Genomic DNA, 19,062 nt, shown 5'->3' with positions numbered 1-19,062 from the left:
CTGTGTGTTTCATGATGGTAATAAGCTCTTTAATGAATATTTGCTTTTCTTTTGAACAGGTGATCCCTTCAAAGATGACCCTTTTGGAAAAATTGGTAAGTACCTTTATAACTCATAATGTGTTTGTTTTTCTAAATGGTTCTTGCTAGTGGAGAAAATTGTCACCACTTTCAGAGAAAAGAAGTAGGTGGAAATGCCACAAAAAGTCATGATAGAATATATGTGACATTAGCACCTGGCCACTTGTGTAAAAGCTTCTCTCTTAAAAAGATAAGTCCTTTGCCAGTGAATTTTGCTCTCGTTGGACGTTCCTTAGCTGGAATTTAAGTGTGTGAAGGTGGTGAACAGAAGGCCCCAAACACTTGCTGCCTGTTTTATTTGCAAAGTAGTAGGATTGTGCTCTTTTAAAGGCTCTTAACATACCAACTTCCTTTAGAGTCAAGTATTGAACAGGTGGGAAGTCTCTGTTTAGATCAGCTGTATAGGCAATGTCATTGGATTTTTTGCTTGGTCCTGAGTGAAGTTACAGGTGGCAAAAAAGCCAAATAACCAGTAGGAAAGCAATAGTAAAATAGGGTTGAGCACCAAGTGCCAAATAGGAAACATCCATTGGGCTTGGGAAGTGCAGGAGAGGAGGGCAGGAGAGTTCTTAGAAGCATTAGGTTTTGTAAAATGCTTCATTTTTAGGGGTTTGGTTAAAGAACCTATATGCTGAGATGATTCTGGAACTGCTGTTTCCATGATAGGCAGAAAACATTGCCTTGTCTGATGTTTTGAATCACAGAATACAAATTATTCACAGGCGATTTTCCTACTTCAAAGGTCCTCGGGCTTAAATGTGTCACTTTGCAGCAGTATGAAAAAAAGGTGATACATTGTTTAGTTTTTAAGATAACAGTTAAGTAAAGCAAGCAGAAATATTAGGGAGATGTTTACTTTTCAGATCCCTTTGGTGGTGATCCCTTCAAAGGCTCAGACCCTTTTGCAGCTGACTCTTTCTTCAAACAATCCTCCACCGACCCCTTTGTGACTGCTGGCACTGATCCATTTAGTTCTGCAGACAACAGTAATAATACCACAGTAAGTCTGGTGTCACACCTTTTACTGCTTTCTCTCTGTGATTTGGACAAAATTACCTGTTTTGTACATTTAGACATGCTGTGAAAAATTGATATTCAGAAATCATATAAAGGTTACCTCTGATCCCCTGGCTCTGTCTTGTCTTTTTGTGTCCTGTTTTCCAGAAGTAGTCACAGATGCAATAGAAGTAAAAAGAAAAACATTTTTAAAATATTTAATTGTGGATCTTCATTGCTCCACAGCTAAGAGCATTTGACAGTAATGACTTAAGCTCTGTCATTATTTAACAATGACTTAAGCTCAGTTAAGCTTTATAGCTCTCCAACAACTCTATTAGTTGGTGGAACATAATAAATGGAAAGAAAGTCAGGATCAACCTCACCAGGTTATGCTCAGACACTTGATTTTTGCCTCCACATGCTATAAGATCAAGAACTATGTGCTGTATTTTATCTGAAATCTGATGTGGTATATGGGGTTTCCCCTCAGAAAAGTCAGATTTTTCTGTAAGTGTATGTTTAGGTTTTGGTGTGATTTGGTTTTTTTAAATAAGAATCACCAAAAGTCCCTTGTAATGTGGAAATGCCTACTGAATGTACCTCTTTCAGAAGTCCTTCAGTCTAGCTTTTAGCTCACATTATAAATGAGCAGTGACTGAATACTCTTGAGCCTTTAATAAGGTAGAGTTGGACATAAAACTCTCTCTGGTATAGACTAGAACTTGTTGGATATGTAATATTTAAAGCTGATAGACAAACAATTTAAGCAGCTGAAATTCTTCATGCATTAGCTTTGTCTCCATTCTTTTGCCATCTCCTTTCCTTTCAGTGCTGTTTCTGTTCACGCCTCACTTGCAGCTTTGTGTAAAACATAAAACATGCATAGACATATATAAAGCTCAGATACATGTGGATTAAGAAGCAAGTTAAGTGGCTGTAGAGTGTGCCTGGGATAGACCCACAGCAGCCAAGAGTGAGAAATCAATGCACCTGGCAGTGGTGGTGCTGCCCTTGCCCATGGTGTGCACATTGTGCAGATCTCAAGGTCCTGTTACACAACCACAGCCTTCAAAAAAAATAGATTTCTACAGTTTGTAGTACTCAGCACACTATCCTTTTCAAAGTCTTGATGTTCTAATCAGCTCTTGGTCTTATTACAGTCCTAAGGAATGAAAAACCAGGGAGGTCAGAGCTGTGGTATGGGATTAGCAGTGGATTCTTGAGATCTGTACTTCAGAACTGAAGTTATGCATTCATCCTAAATGCTTTACCACACCTCTCTGGAGTGCTGAAATCTTAGATCTCCTTGAAGATGGCTCTGGTAGTGGAAATCTGAGACCAAAATGAGCAGTAGATATTGTCGTTGACTGTTGCATTAGCTGTTACCAAGTATGTTGCACATATTGTACCTTGTTTCTATCCTTTCAAAGTATTAATCAAAACAGAGAGGAAGAGTTTCTGTTAATAGGCTTGTTTACTGGTGCTGATAAAAGCTATTTTCAGAATGTGTTATCCTACAACTTCTAAACTAAAATAAATGGTGACTGTATTCTTAGATTGAAGAATCTTTTAAGCTGAAAACAAATTTCCCTCCAAAGGAATTTTTTATTTTAGACAGAGATATCAAAGAAGAATGACCCTTTTGCTCCTGGTGGAACCACTGTCACTACATCAAATGATCTAGGTAAAAGTAGATTGTACATATCAAGCTTGGGTTTTATTTGTGCTTTTGCTTGCTTTTGTTTCTAGTCTTTTAACTGAATTTGCAACAGAGCATTATAGGGATTTCTCATGTGTTCTGAATTTTCCCAAAAAGTGTGACATAAGGTGCCTGTTTTCAGGGGGGATGTTTATAACTCAAAATTGACTCTATCTGTGGTGTGTGTCACTGAACACTGATTCCACAAAAACTGTTCCTCTGCTTTACTAAAACTGGGGCAGTTCCTGATCTAAGTGTTTGGGCTGTTTGCATGGTCTGTACTGCTTCCCATTAGGGTTGTTTTCAGGGATTTCATGTTACTGTGTAAGTGACATCAGGATAGTTCTGCACCACAAGAGTAGATGTGGAATACAGTAACTCCTCCATTGAAATTTTTTACTGCTCAAGTTTGCTCCTTCTGTGACCCTCTCTCATCTGAGGGCTAAAGATGTTTTAGGGAAGATTCTTAACTCCTATTTTCCTAAACTGCACTGACAAGTGATAATTCAAAACAGGAGTCTATGTGTGATTTTGTATTGTAAACCTGTTCATTTTAGTTCTAGGGCAAAAATGGTGTTTTTTAGAGATGCAGAAGTGAGTATGGCACTTCCTGCTCTACTATACAGTAGCAGCTTCACATATTTTAGGCACATGAGAATGAAAAAGTACTGTTGAATTAGACTGGGATGATATGAGGTTCAGGTACTTGATTCCACAAGGGGGTCTGCAGTCAGAAAAGAGCTCTGTTTCATATTTGTATATATATACACACATAAATTTTTATATATATATGTCTGTATACGTATGGGTGTATACACACAAAAAACACCTCTGTGTGTATACATACATGTATCTCAGTAGAACATTTCCAGTAGTATGCTTATTTGATACTTTCAGTGGAATTTAATATTTTTTTATGTAGGAAAACTTACCAGTATTTCTTTTGAATTATTTCTTGTTCAGGACATTTATTGTTCCTAATTGGAAGTTGACACTTAGAGTTTTTGAAAAAATTACTTAATAAATTGAAGCACTCACCACATAAAATACCTCACTTGAATTACTTTAAGTTGCAAAATATGTAGTAGTTGCTATTTAGTAGTAATAGTAGTGGGAATTTTTCTTTTCGGTCTTTTATATTTAAGTTTTAATCTTATTCTTGGCTTGATTTGTGTATTTAGCTACAGACCCCTTTGCCTCCCTGTTTGGAAGTGAATCCTTTGAAGGTGGCTTTGCTGACTTCAGCACACTGTCCAAGGTAATGTGGAGCTGCTGCTGCTCACAGAAAATGCATGAAACTGCAGTGACAAGGCAAAGCTTACTCAGTTTCATTACAGTTTTGCCACTACTAAACATTTATAATGGCTGATTTGCTTGAAAGAGGTCTTGATAGCAAATTGTCCTGAAATTCTGTGAAGAATGCAATGTAATCTTTTTGGCTTGATAAGTATTTTCTCTCTATTTCCAGTGATGCTATAATTTATTTATTTATTTGTGAATGTGCTGATTTTAGCAGCAAAAGTATTACTTTTGCATGTTTAACTGCTTTCAACTTTATAGTGTTATACACAGTAACCATTCCTGATTTTTCTTTCTGTTCAATCTTCTGGAGTATGTGGATATCTGTAAAAACAAACAAAAGTATTTTCTTTAGCCTTAGTCCAGACTTTTAGTTCTGATTTAATACTGTAATATTGAAGAGAATGTCTGGTAGCACTGCACTGAAAATGTGTGTGTTGCTGTTTTGTTTTTTGAAGGCCAACAATGAGGATCCCTTTAGCTCTTCCACATCAGGCTCTGTCAGCAGTGTCACCATAACTAAAAACTTGTTTGAGGAAGCACCAGCTAAAAATGAGGATGTTCCTCCTGCACTGCCCCCTAAGACAGGAACTCCCACCAGACCCTGTCCTCCACCACCTGGTAAGAGCTGACACTGAGATGTGCTCACAATCAGCTGCTTCACGTTGGCAGAGGGACAGGAATCATGAGGGGAGGGTAAAGGGTCTCAATTTAAAATAAACGAGCAAGATGTGAAACAAGTCCATTCATGATTGTTTCCTCAAAGTTTTGCATGGTGTTTGGGATTGGAGTTTGAAGACACAAAGGATTTAGAAAACAGGAAAAAAGACTTGTTACAAGTGTGCGCAAGAACACAGCATAGCTGCGAGTGAAATGGTTGCTAATGTGCTACACTGTGAATCTTGAATTAAATTATGCTTAAAGTGAGAATTTGGTGTGCTTTATACACTGGAAACACAGATGGGTTTAATGGAAAATGAATTAAATAGGGTTAAAGAACTGGCTTAGATTTTCAGGTTAACTTTTTCTAGGTGGCCTTGCCAGAGGTCTGTAGCAGTAACAGTAATAAAGCCAAGTTCCCTGGGCTGTTTTCTCCTCAGTGATAGAGGAGTTTCTGGGATGTTCCATGGCACAAACCACCCTGCTTTCCAGAAAAGGTCATGATTATCATGCATAACAGCACCTTCTTGTGCTTGCAGCAAGGCCATATTACAACAGGCTCCTCGCTCTCAATTTGGTTTTGCAAACATAGTAGAATATATTTCTAGTATTCTTTTAAAAATTTCTGTCCTCTGTTTCATTGTCTTTAAAAATTCTACTGCATCATTTGTTTCACTATTACACTAAGGGGATGAGTTTTAAGGTGTTTTGAGAAACTGGCATGAAAGTTAAATGTGTATTCATCTTTTCCTCAAAAGAAGGGGAGCGCAGTAGATACAGGAGTGCTCATACTGAAGTTTAAACTCAGCTGTTTGATTTTTAATGTTGGTGTGAGATCTGGTTCATGCTAATACCTTGCAATTTCCATTGTAAATAATATTAAAACAGCTGACATGGCAAGTGGTGATAATTTGAATGTTTGATGTTGGTCCTTATTTAAACATAAAAAGGGTTTCTGACTTGATTCTATGGGAGTGGCTGTGACATGGTGCACTTTTGGAAGGCAAGCTTCTAGGGGTGGAGCAGCAGCTTCCTCAGCAGCAGATAATTGGGAAAAAAATAGGTGGTTTTGATATGCACACTAAAAATGTGATTATTTTGATAACCATTCCCAATTAATTATTTTCCTAATGGAAATAAAATCTGTTTACTTAAATGTAATTATTTCTAATTACTTCCTGGGTTTGATTTGAAACAGTGGAATGCTTTTCCAAAGAAATACCCCAAAATCTTTCTTGTAGTTCTTCTCTCTACTGGAAAAAGTGTAGAAGGGCTATTGCCTCTGAATTCTCTTGCTTCTCTAGATACTGATAAACATTCCCATTTTTTTGATTTCGGGGAAGATTTGGTGATTGTGTATTTTGTATTCTTACAGCTATTAACCCTTCCCAGGCAGAAATAAAACTCCCTGGTTGTCATTTGGAGATGCTTCTCCTCCATTTTTCAAGAAATAGGCAGGCATTATTTGTGAATAACAGAACTGTAAAATCATAGAATGGTTTGGGCTATAGGGGACCTTAAAGATCATTCAGTTCCAAGCCCCTGCCACAGGCAGGGACACCTTTCTCCAGAGCAGGTGGCTCAAAGTCCCATCCAGGCTGGCCTTGAACACTTCCAGGGATGGGGCAGCAGAGTGATACATGGATAGAACATCATCAGTGAGAGAGATAGCAGGGTTAGCTGGGAAGTGTCTAAGTAAATCATATGTTTCCCAGGGGATGTTCTCCAAATCTCTAAATCATTGCCAGATGAGAATCTCTTTTCATCTTATGAAGTAATTTTAGGTTAGTTTTCAAAAATTTTATGTGAAATAATAAGCACCTTTGTTCAATTCTGTAGTTTTAATCTGAAATGGAAGCAGAAGCAAGTTCTAAAATACAGCCACTGCAAGTGTGGAACCCCTGGTAGCAGAATTCAGGAAACTGCACTGAAACCTCTTGTGTAAACAGTAACCTACAGAGGGAGTGGTGGGGTGAAATTCAGCTCAGCTCTTCTTGGAAGTCATTGGGTTAATGTCCTCAATGCTGTTGAAAGTTGACTGGGGTAAAGCTGAAAAAACCCCAACAGAATAAGTGGGGGTTTGTCCCTGATTCTGTTTATTTTCAACTTCTTAGGCAAGAATTAACAAAGCAGCTCAGCCTGTGATTACTTGTTATCATACTCCTTGTTTTAAACTGCAGAAATTCCTGGTCTTAGCATAGGGAGAAAACTTTTTGAAAACTTATAAATGTAATGTATTTCTGCTCTCTGAATAAAATTGTGCTAACTTGATCCAAAGAAATTATAAAAGAGCCTTGCTGGAATGATCAAAGAACAGCTGATAATCAGAAAACAATACTGTGCTGATAGAATAGGTGCTCAAAACTGTTAGAAATTCTCTTTCCAAAACAGTTAATTATATATAACTGTTCCTGACTCATTAACATACATGTGTTCCTTTTTACCTGATTACCCTTTCAGAAAGTGTGGGCTGTACCCTCATTTTTTAAATTGGAACCCTTCCCCTGAAACTACAGCTCCACTAGTTTGTGGGAAGAGGTTGCATTCTAAGTAGCTTTTGAATGGGGTTTTTTTTACTAGTTGTGGCATGTTATTACCTGCTATCTGAAATTCATTTTAAATTCATTTTAATCTAAGGGAAAAGACCTATCAATCAAATAGACTCTTCAGATTCCTTTAAGTCGAGCGACCCATTTCAGCCTTTCCCCACCCCAGACATTCCCAAAGAACGAGAAGCAGATCTATTCTGTGATCCATTTGCTCCCACCAGCATCAGTAAAGAGGCTGACCCCAACAATTTTGCAAACTTCAGTACTGTGAGTAAACACTTTTTACATTTGTTTCAGTATAACAGCAGCTTTGAAATGTTCACACTGAAGTCTTCAGTCTAATTTAAATTATTAAAACATATCCCATGTACACAAGGGATATTGCTTCCAGTTAAAACAGTGTTTACATTTAGTTTACAGCTGAGGCTGTCCTAAAACAAAATGCTGCAAAATGTTGTAGTTAATGTTTAAATCGCATTGGTTTTATGCCTTTTTTCATACCTTCTAGATTTTAGAGGAGAGGACTTCAAAAATATCTATGTTCTAGGGATTATCCATTTTATCAATGTGTGCAGCAGATTTAAATTACAAATCTATAACAAGCACACTGTTAACTACCCAATTAAAAATAAACCAAAATGTGATTTTAATTTAACTGCCCCTGAACTGTTTGGTCGTAATTTTAATGTACTGAAATACTGATAAACAGCCTCATAACAGTGTATGTTAATGAAATATAATTTGATGAGTTTTGAATGGTTAGTAAATTCCAGACTTATGCACAATGAAGTAAAATAGTAAGTGTCTCTTTATAACCAGAATTCATTTCATAGAAGTCGTGGTGTCCAAGCAGTAGAAGCAAATCTAAAGGTTTGTGCATGCCTATATATTATTTTTTTTTCTTTTGAGCTTTTGCAAGTAGAAGTTTTGAAAGGCATCATCTCACTTTCAATCCTGTTAAATGCAATTTGCATTTACAGTATCTTGACCATACTGCTCTCTCTGTTCAGGCCTAATAAGCTACATGCTTGATTGAAGTAAACTAAGGATTGTCAGGCTCTCAAAGTAGACTTGCACTGGTTGGTGTGTCTTGGAGCATGGTAACTTCTGAAATGTGGTTATCCATCCGTGGCAGCAGTTAGGGAGACTGAGAAGCCACCTTGAGAGGAGTGGCAAAAATGTTCATTGTCTTTGTGAAGGAAATAGTGTTATTTTCCAGCTGCAGTTACTGAAAATACTGAGTGCACCATGGAGAAAACTGAGGTATTTCTGCTTTTATTTCCCCAAGAAGCAGCTCAGGGCAGAGATCTGGAGTCTCTAACCTCTAACCCTTTCAGTTAATGCTGGGACATCTGTGAGGACAGAGGCTTCACCTACCTCTTCATTTTTCTGCATGTTTGCTAGGAAGAAACTTTAGCATAATCTTTTGGGCTTTATTTATCAGAGAGAGCCTTAGCTCTCTCTGATTTATAACCATTGTGCCAGAGGTGTTTAGTTCACAATCAGTTCTCATCAATATCCATGGAAATAATCTGTTCTTTTTTCCCCTCTAATATCATGCTGACCTTTCTCTGTATTACTACCAGCTTTCTAACTCCACAGTTACCCTTATCATTTTGCTGCTTCTTGGCAGCAATATTTGTCATCTGCACATTCAGAAACAGTCAGTCTACAGCTAAATTTTTGCAGTCATTTTCACTGAAAAAGTAATCCCTAATGAAAGCAGAATAAATCAGGACAGCCTACAGTGTGAATAGGAGTGTGCTTTGCAAAATGTTCTCCTGATTTATTCAAAGGTTTTCTTGTATGGACTGGTATTTAACCAAATAAAATTGTATTTAAATTATAGCACTTTCTGCTCAGTAATGTTTTAGAAACTTAATACTGAAATTTGAAACATGGCATATTTCATTAAAATACATCCTTTTGATGGCTTCAGTGCACTTCTTAATTGTTAAACCTTAGACTAATCCAATATAGTGTATTACAACTACAAAACAAGTAATATTTGAAGACTAGAATATGTACAATTATTGAGAAACTAATTTTCCCTTAAACTGACTGTTTGGACAGTAATAATTTTCACTGTATTATTAATCTGTATTATTTTGTCTTTTAAACTTGCAGTATTCTACTGAGGAAGACATGATTGAATGGGCTAAGAGAGAAAGTGAGAGAGAAGAAAAAGAAAGATTGGCAAGACTAAAACAGCAAGAGCAAGAAGACTTGGAACTGGCTATTGCACTCAGTAAATCTGAAATATCAGAAGCATGAAGTCTAGAATAAGATTTATCTGATGTAAACTGTTTTGTCCCTTTTCCTGAGTACCTAACCTATTTAAATGTTAATCAGAAAATGCATATATACAAGAAACTATGAAAGGTTTTAAATTTCTGAAAGTGATGTGAATGTTTCTGCTAAATTTAATCCTTTTGGTTATTGTTTGAATAATTGTTAAGTTTAGCATTCAGTTTCTCTCAAGTTTTCAGGAGAGCAAAGTACTTTTCCCAGCTGAAAGCAAATCAGTTTAAAATGCAGTTAGAGAGATTGGGGTTTGACTGTAATCTATCAGCAGTTGGTAATTGAGCATAAAGTGAACACAGCAATTATTCTGTCATGGCTGACTGTCTCCCATCAAGCAGTTAGTCACTGGAAACCTTTTCTTCTTCTGAAGGGGTTTTAGTAATGCCAGAGTTGGAGAGTGCTTTATTTTATGTGTATGCATATAGATTCTTTTTCTCCTCATTGAAGATTTTATGTTGGGTTTAACATAATCTTCATGAAGTCTCCATCAGAAAGAGTATCTTTCTGAAACTTCTATTGCTTTTCCTGCATGATCACAGGTTTTAAGACAGACCTGTTATTTTGTTTTATAAAGCAAATTAAACTGAAAATTCATGTGCATTTGCTGTTGGCTAAGGTGACTGTCAAATTGTGAGACCCCACTGCTATTTGAGCCACATTTGCCTGTGAAATATGCAGCTGAACTGGCAACTTAATGAGTTCCATTTGACATAGGATTGAAAATAGAAAGAAAAAACAGGTAGTCTGATTTCTATTTTTTTTAACCACAGTTGTTTTCTGTATATGTAATTTATTGAATGCCAACTGATAGTTGCACCTTAAACTGAATGATTTCTGAATGGTCACTGAGTCAGAGTAGGATTGATAGAATGTTAATGAAAATAACTTAATGAAAATAACTTATTGCTCATTTTGAATTAATTCTATTTGGAAAATCAGTTTCATTAAAATAATTCCAAAAAACAAGAATCTTGTGCCCTATGTAAGAAAAATGGATGGCAGCAGCATAAACATCTAGAAGGGGTTTTTTTCTTGCACTTTTACCCTGTGGTATTTCTTTTGAGGGAATTGAAGTGTTTCAACACAAAGCACTGGGGCAAAGGGGGAGAACTCAGCCACACTTCAGTATATTTAAGCTCTTCCCATTACCTGTCAATGCTGCTGTTGCACGAGTTTGAGGGTTTTCAATTTTTTAAGAAAAAATGAGTAACCTGACTGGGATGGTTTTTTCTTTTGCACTGGGAGATGAGCATTTGAACACCTGCTCAAAAAAAAGTAACTTAAAATTTTGCAAGTATTAAATAGTTATAACTTATCTTATACATCTTTGTAATGAGTGTACACTAATCTTGCAAATCATATGCTTAACTGGATTACATAGTTTCTTATCTTTTGTTAAAAATGTATACTCAGTGGACCAACACAATATTATATGTATATATTATATATATATTCCTGCTTTCCTTTATGGGATTTAAAGTTTTGAGTCATTTGATGTTACATTTCATGTTACTGACTCTGACTATAGGACTTTTACTCAGACTACCAACAAACCACTGCTGTGAGCTAAATGGCATTACTTTATGAAGTTTTAACTGTTTGTTTTGTTTTTTTTTTTTTAAACAACTTGTTCAGGTGGGATTAGCCTCTATTTATAGACTTCCCTTTTGTTTAAAAATTCTAACAATAGCCTGTAATTATGAAGAAATAAAGTTTAAGTACATAAATGTGAACTGTTTGCCTGTTTTTCCAAGAGGGTGCTGTGAGATGTGAAGCATTGTGTGAATGTAGTGCAGTGTGAGGTGTCCTGACTGCAGCCTGGTGTGTGTGGCCTTTGCCACCTTTCACACCTGCCATGGGTCACCTTCACAGGGACAGGATCCAGTGGCAGAATTGTGTTGTCTTGTGTTATTTCCCCAGTAACTTCTCAACACTTTCATTTACTTACCTAAGTTTTAATTGGCTGTTTCAGAATTTGAATATTTACTAAATTTATGACTTTAGTATTGGAGTGTTTTAATTGCGCTTTAGCCGGAATCTTTTAAGTCATTGTGTGCAGGGATGTGCAAACTCATGGTTTTGTGTTTGCAATACTGACAGAATGGTAATTTAGATTAAACCAGATTTAGATAACAGAGGGTAAGGTTGGGAAAGTAACACATATGTTCAAAATATTGGCAACCAAAGTCCTGTTTTCTTCTTATGGAATTCTATATCATGTCATTAAATACTCTTGAATTTAATTGTTACTGAACTCTTGAATTCTCTGCAGAATTGTGTTTGCAGGGACCTCCGAGGCTTAAATTAGAAAAGGCACAGAAGTAAAGAGGAAAGGAGGGAAGACAGCATAATGTTATCCCAGAAAAGGTGGGAAGGAACTTGTAATTGCTCAGCTGACAAACCATCAGTCAGTAATATCCTGAAACAGAAGTCATTTTTATCCACAAGCTCTTTAAAGAAACGAGGAGTAGCAAAACACGCATAAATAACAGAGCTGCATTCCCATTCCTTGCTCAGAATACTTCAGAATTCCTGGGGTGCCAAAATGGAGACATCTGGAGCTGCCTGGACTTTAGATTTTAACTGAAAACAAAGAGCATTAGCTTTTAGAGCAGGTGATAGAGGGGGGAAAATGCTGCATTGTTTGGATGTGTGTTCAGGAGGTCAGGATGTTGTTTCTAGTTATCTCTTGCTGATTTAATAAGTGAGTATGGACAAACCACTTAATGTGAAGCCATTTCCTGTTCTGTAAGTGATAACAGGTCTCACAGTTGTTACATAACTGCTCTAATCTGGAAACACAACCTTGAGCAGAGTAAAAGGAATTTTGTCCCATTTCACTTTTGTATCCTGTAGATAGGAGCAAAGTTATGAGGTGTTTTCTCTGTTGGTGTAAGCAGCCAGTTGCAGTCCTATACAGGACTATACAAATAACTGGAAATAAATAAAGTATTTAACAGAAGTGCTGTTTTATACAAGATGTTTGAGGGTTTATTTTGCTGGTAATACAGGGAGAAATTCTTGCTTTTGACTTCAGAGGTCTGTCCTGGCAAGAGATCCTGTAACACTGCAAGTTGCCAGCTCTCTCAGGTTTGCATGTGCCAGCTCTCTCTGATCCACACAGACTGATTTTCCTGTGTGGCCAGAATTACTGTTTATTCTCTTGAGACTAGCACTGAAATGTTTGTATTCAAAGCCAGAAGATCTTTAGGATGGTTTTCCATAGAATGCAGTCTCTCCTGAGATGCTACATGAACAGGTGTGGTCACTTAAAAAGAAAAAAGTAATTTTAAAAGACTTGGTGGGTTTTTAGGTAAAATCCTTGTAGATTTTTTTTAATACTTACTGAAGCTCTGCTGACCTCCTTATTTTTAAAATTAGAGTCCTTGAGTTCCAGACAGTTCTGAGGATTTTGGAGTGTGAATCTCATTCTGGGCCCACATTCAGCAATAATTTTTACTGAATAAATAATTCAGTTGAAGCTCAAATCACTGACCCTGAATCCTGAAAAAGGTAAAGTACTTGTTGAATGTTAAACTCATATATTTAAATGCTCTAATTTTCTTTAATATGCTATCCATTTAACTTAAAATATTTATTTTATTTTACTGTCAGATATTAAAAGCAGAGCTGTTCTCAAATATACGATACTATCAATTAACAAAACATACAATACTATTAATACTACTAATACAACATCTAATTCTAAAAGTTGTAAAAAGCAATTTAGAGTATATTTTGGTGATTTTATTAATAAAAATGTTGTTTAAGTTAGCTGTGACTGGCTACTGATTGAAGTGCAGAACGGCACAGGAGGTCTGGCTTCATGGTGAATGCTGCGAGCTGGAATGTATGAGCCTCACAATCCAGAAAATGTATGTAAACAGGTGTTTTATTCTGGAAAACGTGGGCTTGCATTTGTACCAAAGCAGCTCTTCTGGCAAAGAAAGCAAGGGAAGGTGCTTGTCACAACTCTTTTTGCTATCCCTCACTGAGCTAAAACGTTTGATTTAGTGGAGACAATCATGACTTGTTGGCTGGTGTCAGCAGAGGGAATCATCCTTCAGTCACTGGATGTCTGCCTCGGCCCTGGGAGCAGCTGCACCCCGAGCGCTGGAGCGTGAGCCCGTCCTGCCACCCACCCCTTGTTCCTCGCGTCACGAGCCACATTGTCGGTGTGCAGCTAATAAATTCCTTCTTTTTTTAACCTTATACACCCACTGTTCCCGTTAATGTGCCCATTGTTTCTTTATGTCAACCCAGTCCTTCTGTTTGTCCTGCCACTCCCTCTGGCCGCGTATACCTTTGCCTTCCTTTGCCTTGTTCATTTCCTTGCACAGGCTCCTTTCTTTTGTTAATCTCTTCTGAACTGTTATCTCCGTAACCCTGAAGCTGCGTGATTGATACGACTATAACATAAATAAAGGCCAAAATAATGCAAATTTTTTCAGTATTGCATATTCTATTTGCAATTTCAGTGGGTTTGGTTTTCTTTAAGGGAAGAGGCAAGTTAAAATTGTAAATATTTATTTTGTTTATTAATTTTATGTTAATGAACAAATGAAAGAATTTAATTAGTTAAGTCTAATTATTTATGTGATTTGGTCATAACTTGGTCCCTCTGATGTCTGAGCCCTGTGGGGTGTTACTCCTGTGCTACAACTCGCTGGGGGTAGACAGCTGCACCCTGGCAAACCCTGCCTTGGCAGCAGCTGCAGAGCGCAGCTAATTGAAAACCTGGCGAAATATGAATTATGTTTTCCTCATGCTTTTTCTCGAGAGGAATTAACGACTCCCAATTCCAGCACACGCAAGCGACGCCCGCGTTCCTCTGGGCCGTTCCCGGTGCAGAGCGACACGCCCGGGTCCCGCCCGAGCGCTGCGGTGGGACCGTAACCCCGGGGCAGCACCGCATTCCCCCGGTGCCCTCCCATCCCCATTACCACCCCACCCCATCCCATCCCCGCCGCCGGCGGAGGGCGGGCGCTGCCGCAGCCGCTCACCTGCGGGGGCGGCCCCTCCGCCCGGCCCGGCCCGGCCCGGCCCTGCCCGAACATGCGCCGAGGCTCCGGCTGCCGCCGCTCCACGCACACCATGCGAGCGGGCTGCGGCGGCCGCCGGGGAGCAGCAGTAGCAGCAGCAGCGCCAGCCGAGCCCGCCGCCCGCCCGCCTTGCCCTCAGCCGCTGCCCGTCGCGACGCCTCCATGGACGCCCAGCCGGCCGGCAGCGCCGGTGCTCGGTACGAGGCTGGGGCGGGCCGGGGGGCCGGGCCGGGGGTCGCCGGGGGCAGCGCCGCCTCACCGGGCTCTGGGGATGCTCCGGCCCGGGCGGGAGGAGCGGCCGGAGCGGAGGGTCCGGCCGCGGGACGGTGTGAGGGGTGTGAGGGCGGTGGGGTTCTGGGCGCTGCGGCCCCTGAGGGCAGGTCGGGCCCCTGCTCGGGGCTGGGGCCGGAGCCGCTTGCGGCCCGTGGGCAAGGGCTGCCCAGGCCGGGACCGACCTCACCAGGACCGGGCCACCCCACGGACCACTCCGGCCACCGGGCTGACCCCGCTGAGGGCACGGGATGTGCCCACCTGTGCCGGCTGAGCAGGCACAAACTCGTTCTTGCACTTTGAGGGGGTTTTCTTTTTTCTTAGACAAGAGCATTAGCTTGAGCTAATTACATACCTGCGCAGCAGCCCTTCAGTAGTTATACGCAAATTGCCTTTGGGCTTCAAAGGGTTGCTGAAGAGCGTGTCATGTCTGTGGAAGACCAGGTCCTTTTGCTTGAGCTCCTGTTTGTGCAGCTTGCAACACACCTTGACAGCGAAGGGCTGTTCTTTACTCTGTAACTCAGTGCCTTCTTGCTCACCCTCAAGAGGGAGCTGCAGGTGGATAACTTTCTCCATTCCAGGTATGCACTCCCACTGCCCCTAAAATACATAAACTTCCATTGTGTGCGTGTGAGAGTTGTTTCTTCAAAGCTGAATCAGTCTGCAAATAACATTCTTCCCCCATGATGACGGTGTGTTAAATTGCAGACATGGCTGCGTTAAAGGTCGGCTTGTGGATTCTGTATTTGACATAAGACATTTATAATAATCTGTGCAGGAGTAGAAGCTTTTAAAAGTGCATTTGTTGGAGAAGTTTGCTGCTTAGAAGAGTGGTGATGGCTCTGTTCGTGGCTCTTCATCAGGTGTTTGGAGCAGTGGTGTGCTCTCTCTCTGGCTGCACACTTTCCCTTTATCTTAAAGTTGAAAACAGCAAACATTTACCTGAGACTTTACTTCTGCTGAAGAAACCATGGTGGGAAAAACCATTTCCTGAACTTTAGATTATAGAAGCTGTACAATAGGGCTCTTTTTTGGTGGCATTGATATTAATGTTAGAGTTATTACAGAGATCAAAAGAGGTGGTCTAGTGGCATTTAAAGCAGCAAAGTCCTGTGGGATTTAAAAATCTAGAGTGCTACACTTGCTAATGATCGAAAATGACCTGTCTATTAGTATTTATATATATAAACCCTCCTGGAAGTGCTCAGGGTCTGGTTGGATGGGGCTCTGAGCAACTTTGTGTAGTGGAAGGTGTGCCTGCCCCCAGCACAGGTATGGAATGAGATAATGTTCCGAGTCCTTTCCAGCCCTGTGAATTCTATGATTCTGTAGTTTTTAAGAGTTTTATATAATTTTTTTTTGCCATGCTCCGTCTTGATAATTCTTTAACAGATGGCCCAGCAATTTAAAAAGTATTTTTTAACTCCAGGCTGGAGAGGTGGGCTGTGTGTTTGTAATAATGATGTTAAATGATACCATAAAATTACCTCCAGGTGCTGTGTTTGCACTGACAGTAACAGCAGGCTGAGGGACTGCAGTTGCATTGTGCTTCAGGAGGTTCTGAGCGCGGGGAACAATGTGTGCAGAAATATTTAGAAGCAGGAAGGGAGCTGGGTGAATTTTCCAGGTGGGGCAGGTTGTCCCCAGAGTCTGTGTTACTGAAGCTGCTGGAGCTGTCGGTGCTGGCTCCTCATCGCCTCTCTGGAGCTCCATCTGCTGGAACCAGCTCTCCCATTCCAGGGTGACTCTGCACTGGGATCTAAAGGGATTCAGGTGTTTGCAGTACTGTGCTACAAAGTGTTGAAAAGCATCTATCAGAATTTTGGCTAGTTTGTGGGAAAAGATTACTATTTCCTTATTGTAGCCCACATTTTAACTTAAATCGCTCCTTTAAATTCCCAGTGAAGCTCCCAGACAGTGTTTCCACAGGTCTGAATTTGTGGTTTCTTTAGGTATCATGTGTGTTTTGGGAATAGATTGAGATTATCAGATCATTGTTGGAGGAAAAATGATCTAGTGGAATGATTTGAACTGAAAGGTAAACAGATATTTGAGCAGGGATGATGAAAAATGACCTCCCATTTTAGAGATTTTCAGCTGTTGTCTTCAACTTGATAATAAAACTTTCAGTCATCTGTTGTGAAAAAGCAATTGTGAGAAGAAAGTCTCCATCTAAGGATGGTCATTCAGATACACTTGACTCAATGGCTGGAGCCTCAGCTGTATATCAAACAGAATGCAGTACTGAACTTGGATGTCATTTTACATTTCTTTCTGACTAAAATTGCCATCCTGAACTCATGAAATCTTCTCACTGCATCTGCATTAAAACTTACTTTTTACCAATCCTTGTTTCCTGTCAGAACGAAAAAAATTGACAGAAAGATCCCAAGCTAACTGAATCAGAGTTCAACATCAGTCTCACTTGTTTTGGTTTTCTTTGTTTTTTCTCCTCAGGTAGTTTGCTTTGTTGTTTTTGCACTCTGAAATGGAAAGAATAATAACTATTTTCTTCTTGAAACCACTGTGCCAAAGAATAACTCTTCAAAAAGGCCTTGGCAATGCTGAGTGCCAAGACAACTTTCTACTGAAACTTCTTTTTCTGTTCTTGAGTATTGATTCAGTGGGCAGGTTCAGAGAACTGTACAGGTGTATTGAAGTGCCATGCTTGAATTTTTACTTAATTGGAGAGAAGGTGGCATTGTTAGTGATCAAGGTGCTGTGAAGTATGCTTTGCAGGTGACTTGTGAAGAATAAACTCAGGCTGTTGGAAGCTCTCAGGGAAACATAATCTGTAATGTCACATAAAGCAATGATTACAGGCAAAGCAGCAATCCCTATTTGCTCAGGTATTTTGTGTCATTCCTACATATTATTTCTATGGGACCATAAGATACTGTTCAGTAGTGGAATGATTTTAAAAAGCATTTTTTAGAGTTGCAACAAAGCATGTTACAGAGTAATTTATTTTGAAAAGACTTTGCTTAGATTTAATAAAAAAACAAAGAAACAAGCACAATCAAATGAAACTAAACCAAACAAAGAAGCATTTCAACTCACATGAAGTACTGCAGGAAAATGCTTTTTGGGCTAGAATGTGTATTTCATCCCTTCTATGTTGGTCACCACATTGAAGTCTGAAAGAAGTGAAGTGTAAGTCAGCATAAACAAGTACAAACCAGACACAGCAGAGTGAGTTTGCATTTTGTTCATGCTTTGTTTGTTTGCTGGGTACCTAACTGTGCTCAGTACCATTGCATGGTAGTGGTCTAGTGCAGCTCTTGCTGATTTTTTTTCTCATTAATTTTAGTGAGATGAGGATTAGACCTTTAAAAATTGAGAATAACTATGTCAGAAGTGTAGGTGGACCAGAGGCAGGAAAACTGAAAAGTCAGAGGACTTGGAAAAAAGAGCAAGTGGGTATTATAAGGTTGTCTAAAGACTCTTAAAAACCCCAAAAGGAATTATATCAATCACACGTGACCTTCAAAGTGACAAAGATTGTAGATCATTTGAATTTAAAAAGAAAAGCTATTAATGCTTGCTAAACATTACTGTGGTGTGATTGATGATGAAAATTTACTCCTAATTGCAGCAATACTGTTAATTTCTGTAGTTCTGAATGTATTTGTTTAATTTCAATGTTGATCCTGTGTGAGGTAACTTTTTCTTTGTACATTTCAATAGATCAGTGCTGTTGCAGGACTTTGGGCTTATTTTTGTAATATTGCAGACTGGATTGTGTCTTTTTATATATTTTCATTCTGTCTGATGCAGGCAGTTCTGCTGCCTGGGAGTGCTCACCCACAGTGGTGCATTTCACCCTCTGAGCAGCCGTGGCAGCACAACAAGGAAAGGGAACACAGAAATGACACCACTACATTTTATTTGTCTGAACAAACCTATCTTAATGAATTTATTGCACTGTTTGCCCATTCAAATACAGGATGAGAACTGTGAGCCTAATGCAAACTAGATCCTGCTTGGTCCAAGTTAAACATGGTGGGACCAAGGGCAGAACACGATTCTCTGCCAGTTCCCTGGTCTTTGTGCTGCTCACTGCACTGCTTTGTCACAACCCTTTGATTTGTGAGCTTTTGCTGGAATGGAAGAGCTTTTTTAAAGACCTTTGACATTGCTGAGGCATCAATAACTCAGTG

The 19,062-nt window shown here is 39.3% G+C and overlaps 2 protein-coding genes across 2 annotated transcripts in view; both read left to right on the top strand.

Moving 5' to 3' along the window:
• The window catches only part of EPS15 (epidermal growth factor receptor pathway substrate 15), a 47,703-nt gene extending 36,380 nt beyond the window's left edge, over positions 1-11,323 (top strand). The window contains 7 exon segments of the mRNA XM_063166101.1: positions 60-95; positions 944-1,080; positions 2,694-2,763; positions 3,960-4,036; positions 4,536-4,698; positions 7,375-7,553; positions 9,414-11,323. Coding sequence (XP_063022171.1) covers positions 60-95; positions 944-1,080; positions 2,694-2,763; positions 3,960-4,036; positions 4,536-4,698; positions 7,375-7,553; positions 9,414-9,560 — 809 coding nt within the window. The 3' untranslated portion in view covers positions 9,561-11,323.
• A 3,439-nt stretch (positions 11,324-14,762) lies between these two features.
• The window catches only part of TTC39A (tetratricopeptide repeat domain 39A), a 43,912-nt gene continuing 39,612 nt past the window's right edge, over positions 14,763-19,062 (top strand). Inside the window, exon 1 of the mRNA XM_063166094.1 lies at positions 14,763-14,829. Within this exon, the coding sequence (XP_063022164.1) occupies positions 14,795-14,829 (35 nt within the window). The 5' untranslated portion in view covers positions 14,763-14,794. The remainder of the gene's footprint in view (positions 14,830-19,062) is intronic.

Source organism: Melospiza melodia, chromosome 11 (assembly GCF_035770615.1).
Source record: "Melospiza melodia melodia isolate bMelMel2 chromosome 11, bMelMel2.pri, whole genome shotgun sequence".
Taxonomy (NCBI): Eukaryota; Metazoa; Chordata; class Aves; order Passeriformes; family Passerellidae; genus Melospiza; species Melospiza melodia.
This window is presented reverse-complemented; position numbering and strand designations above follow the sequence as displayed.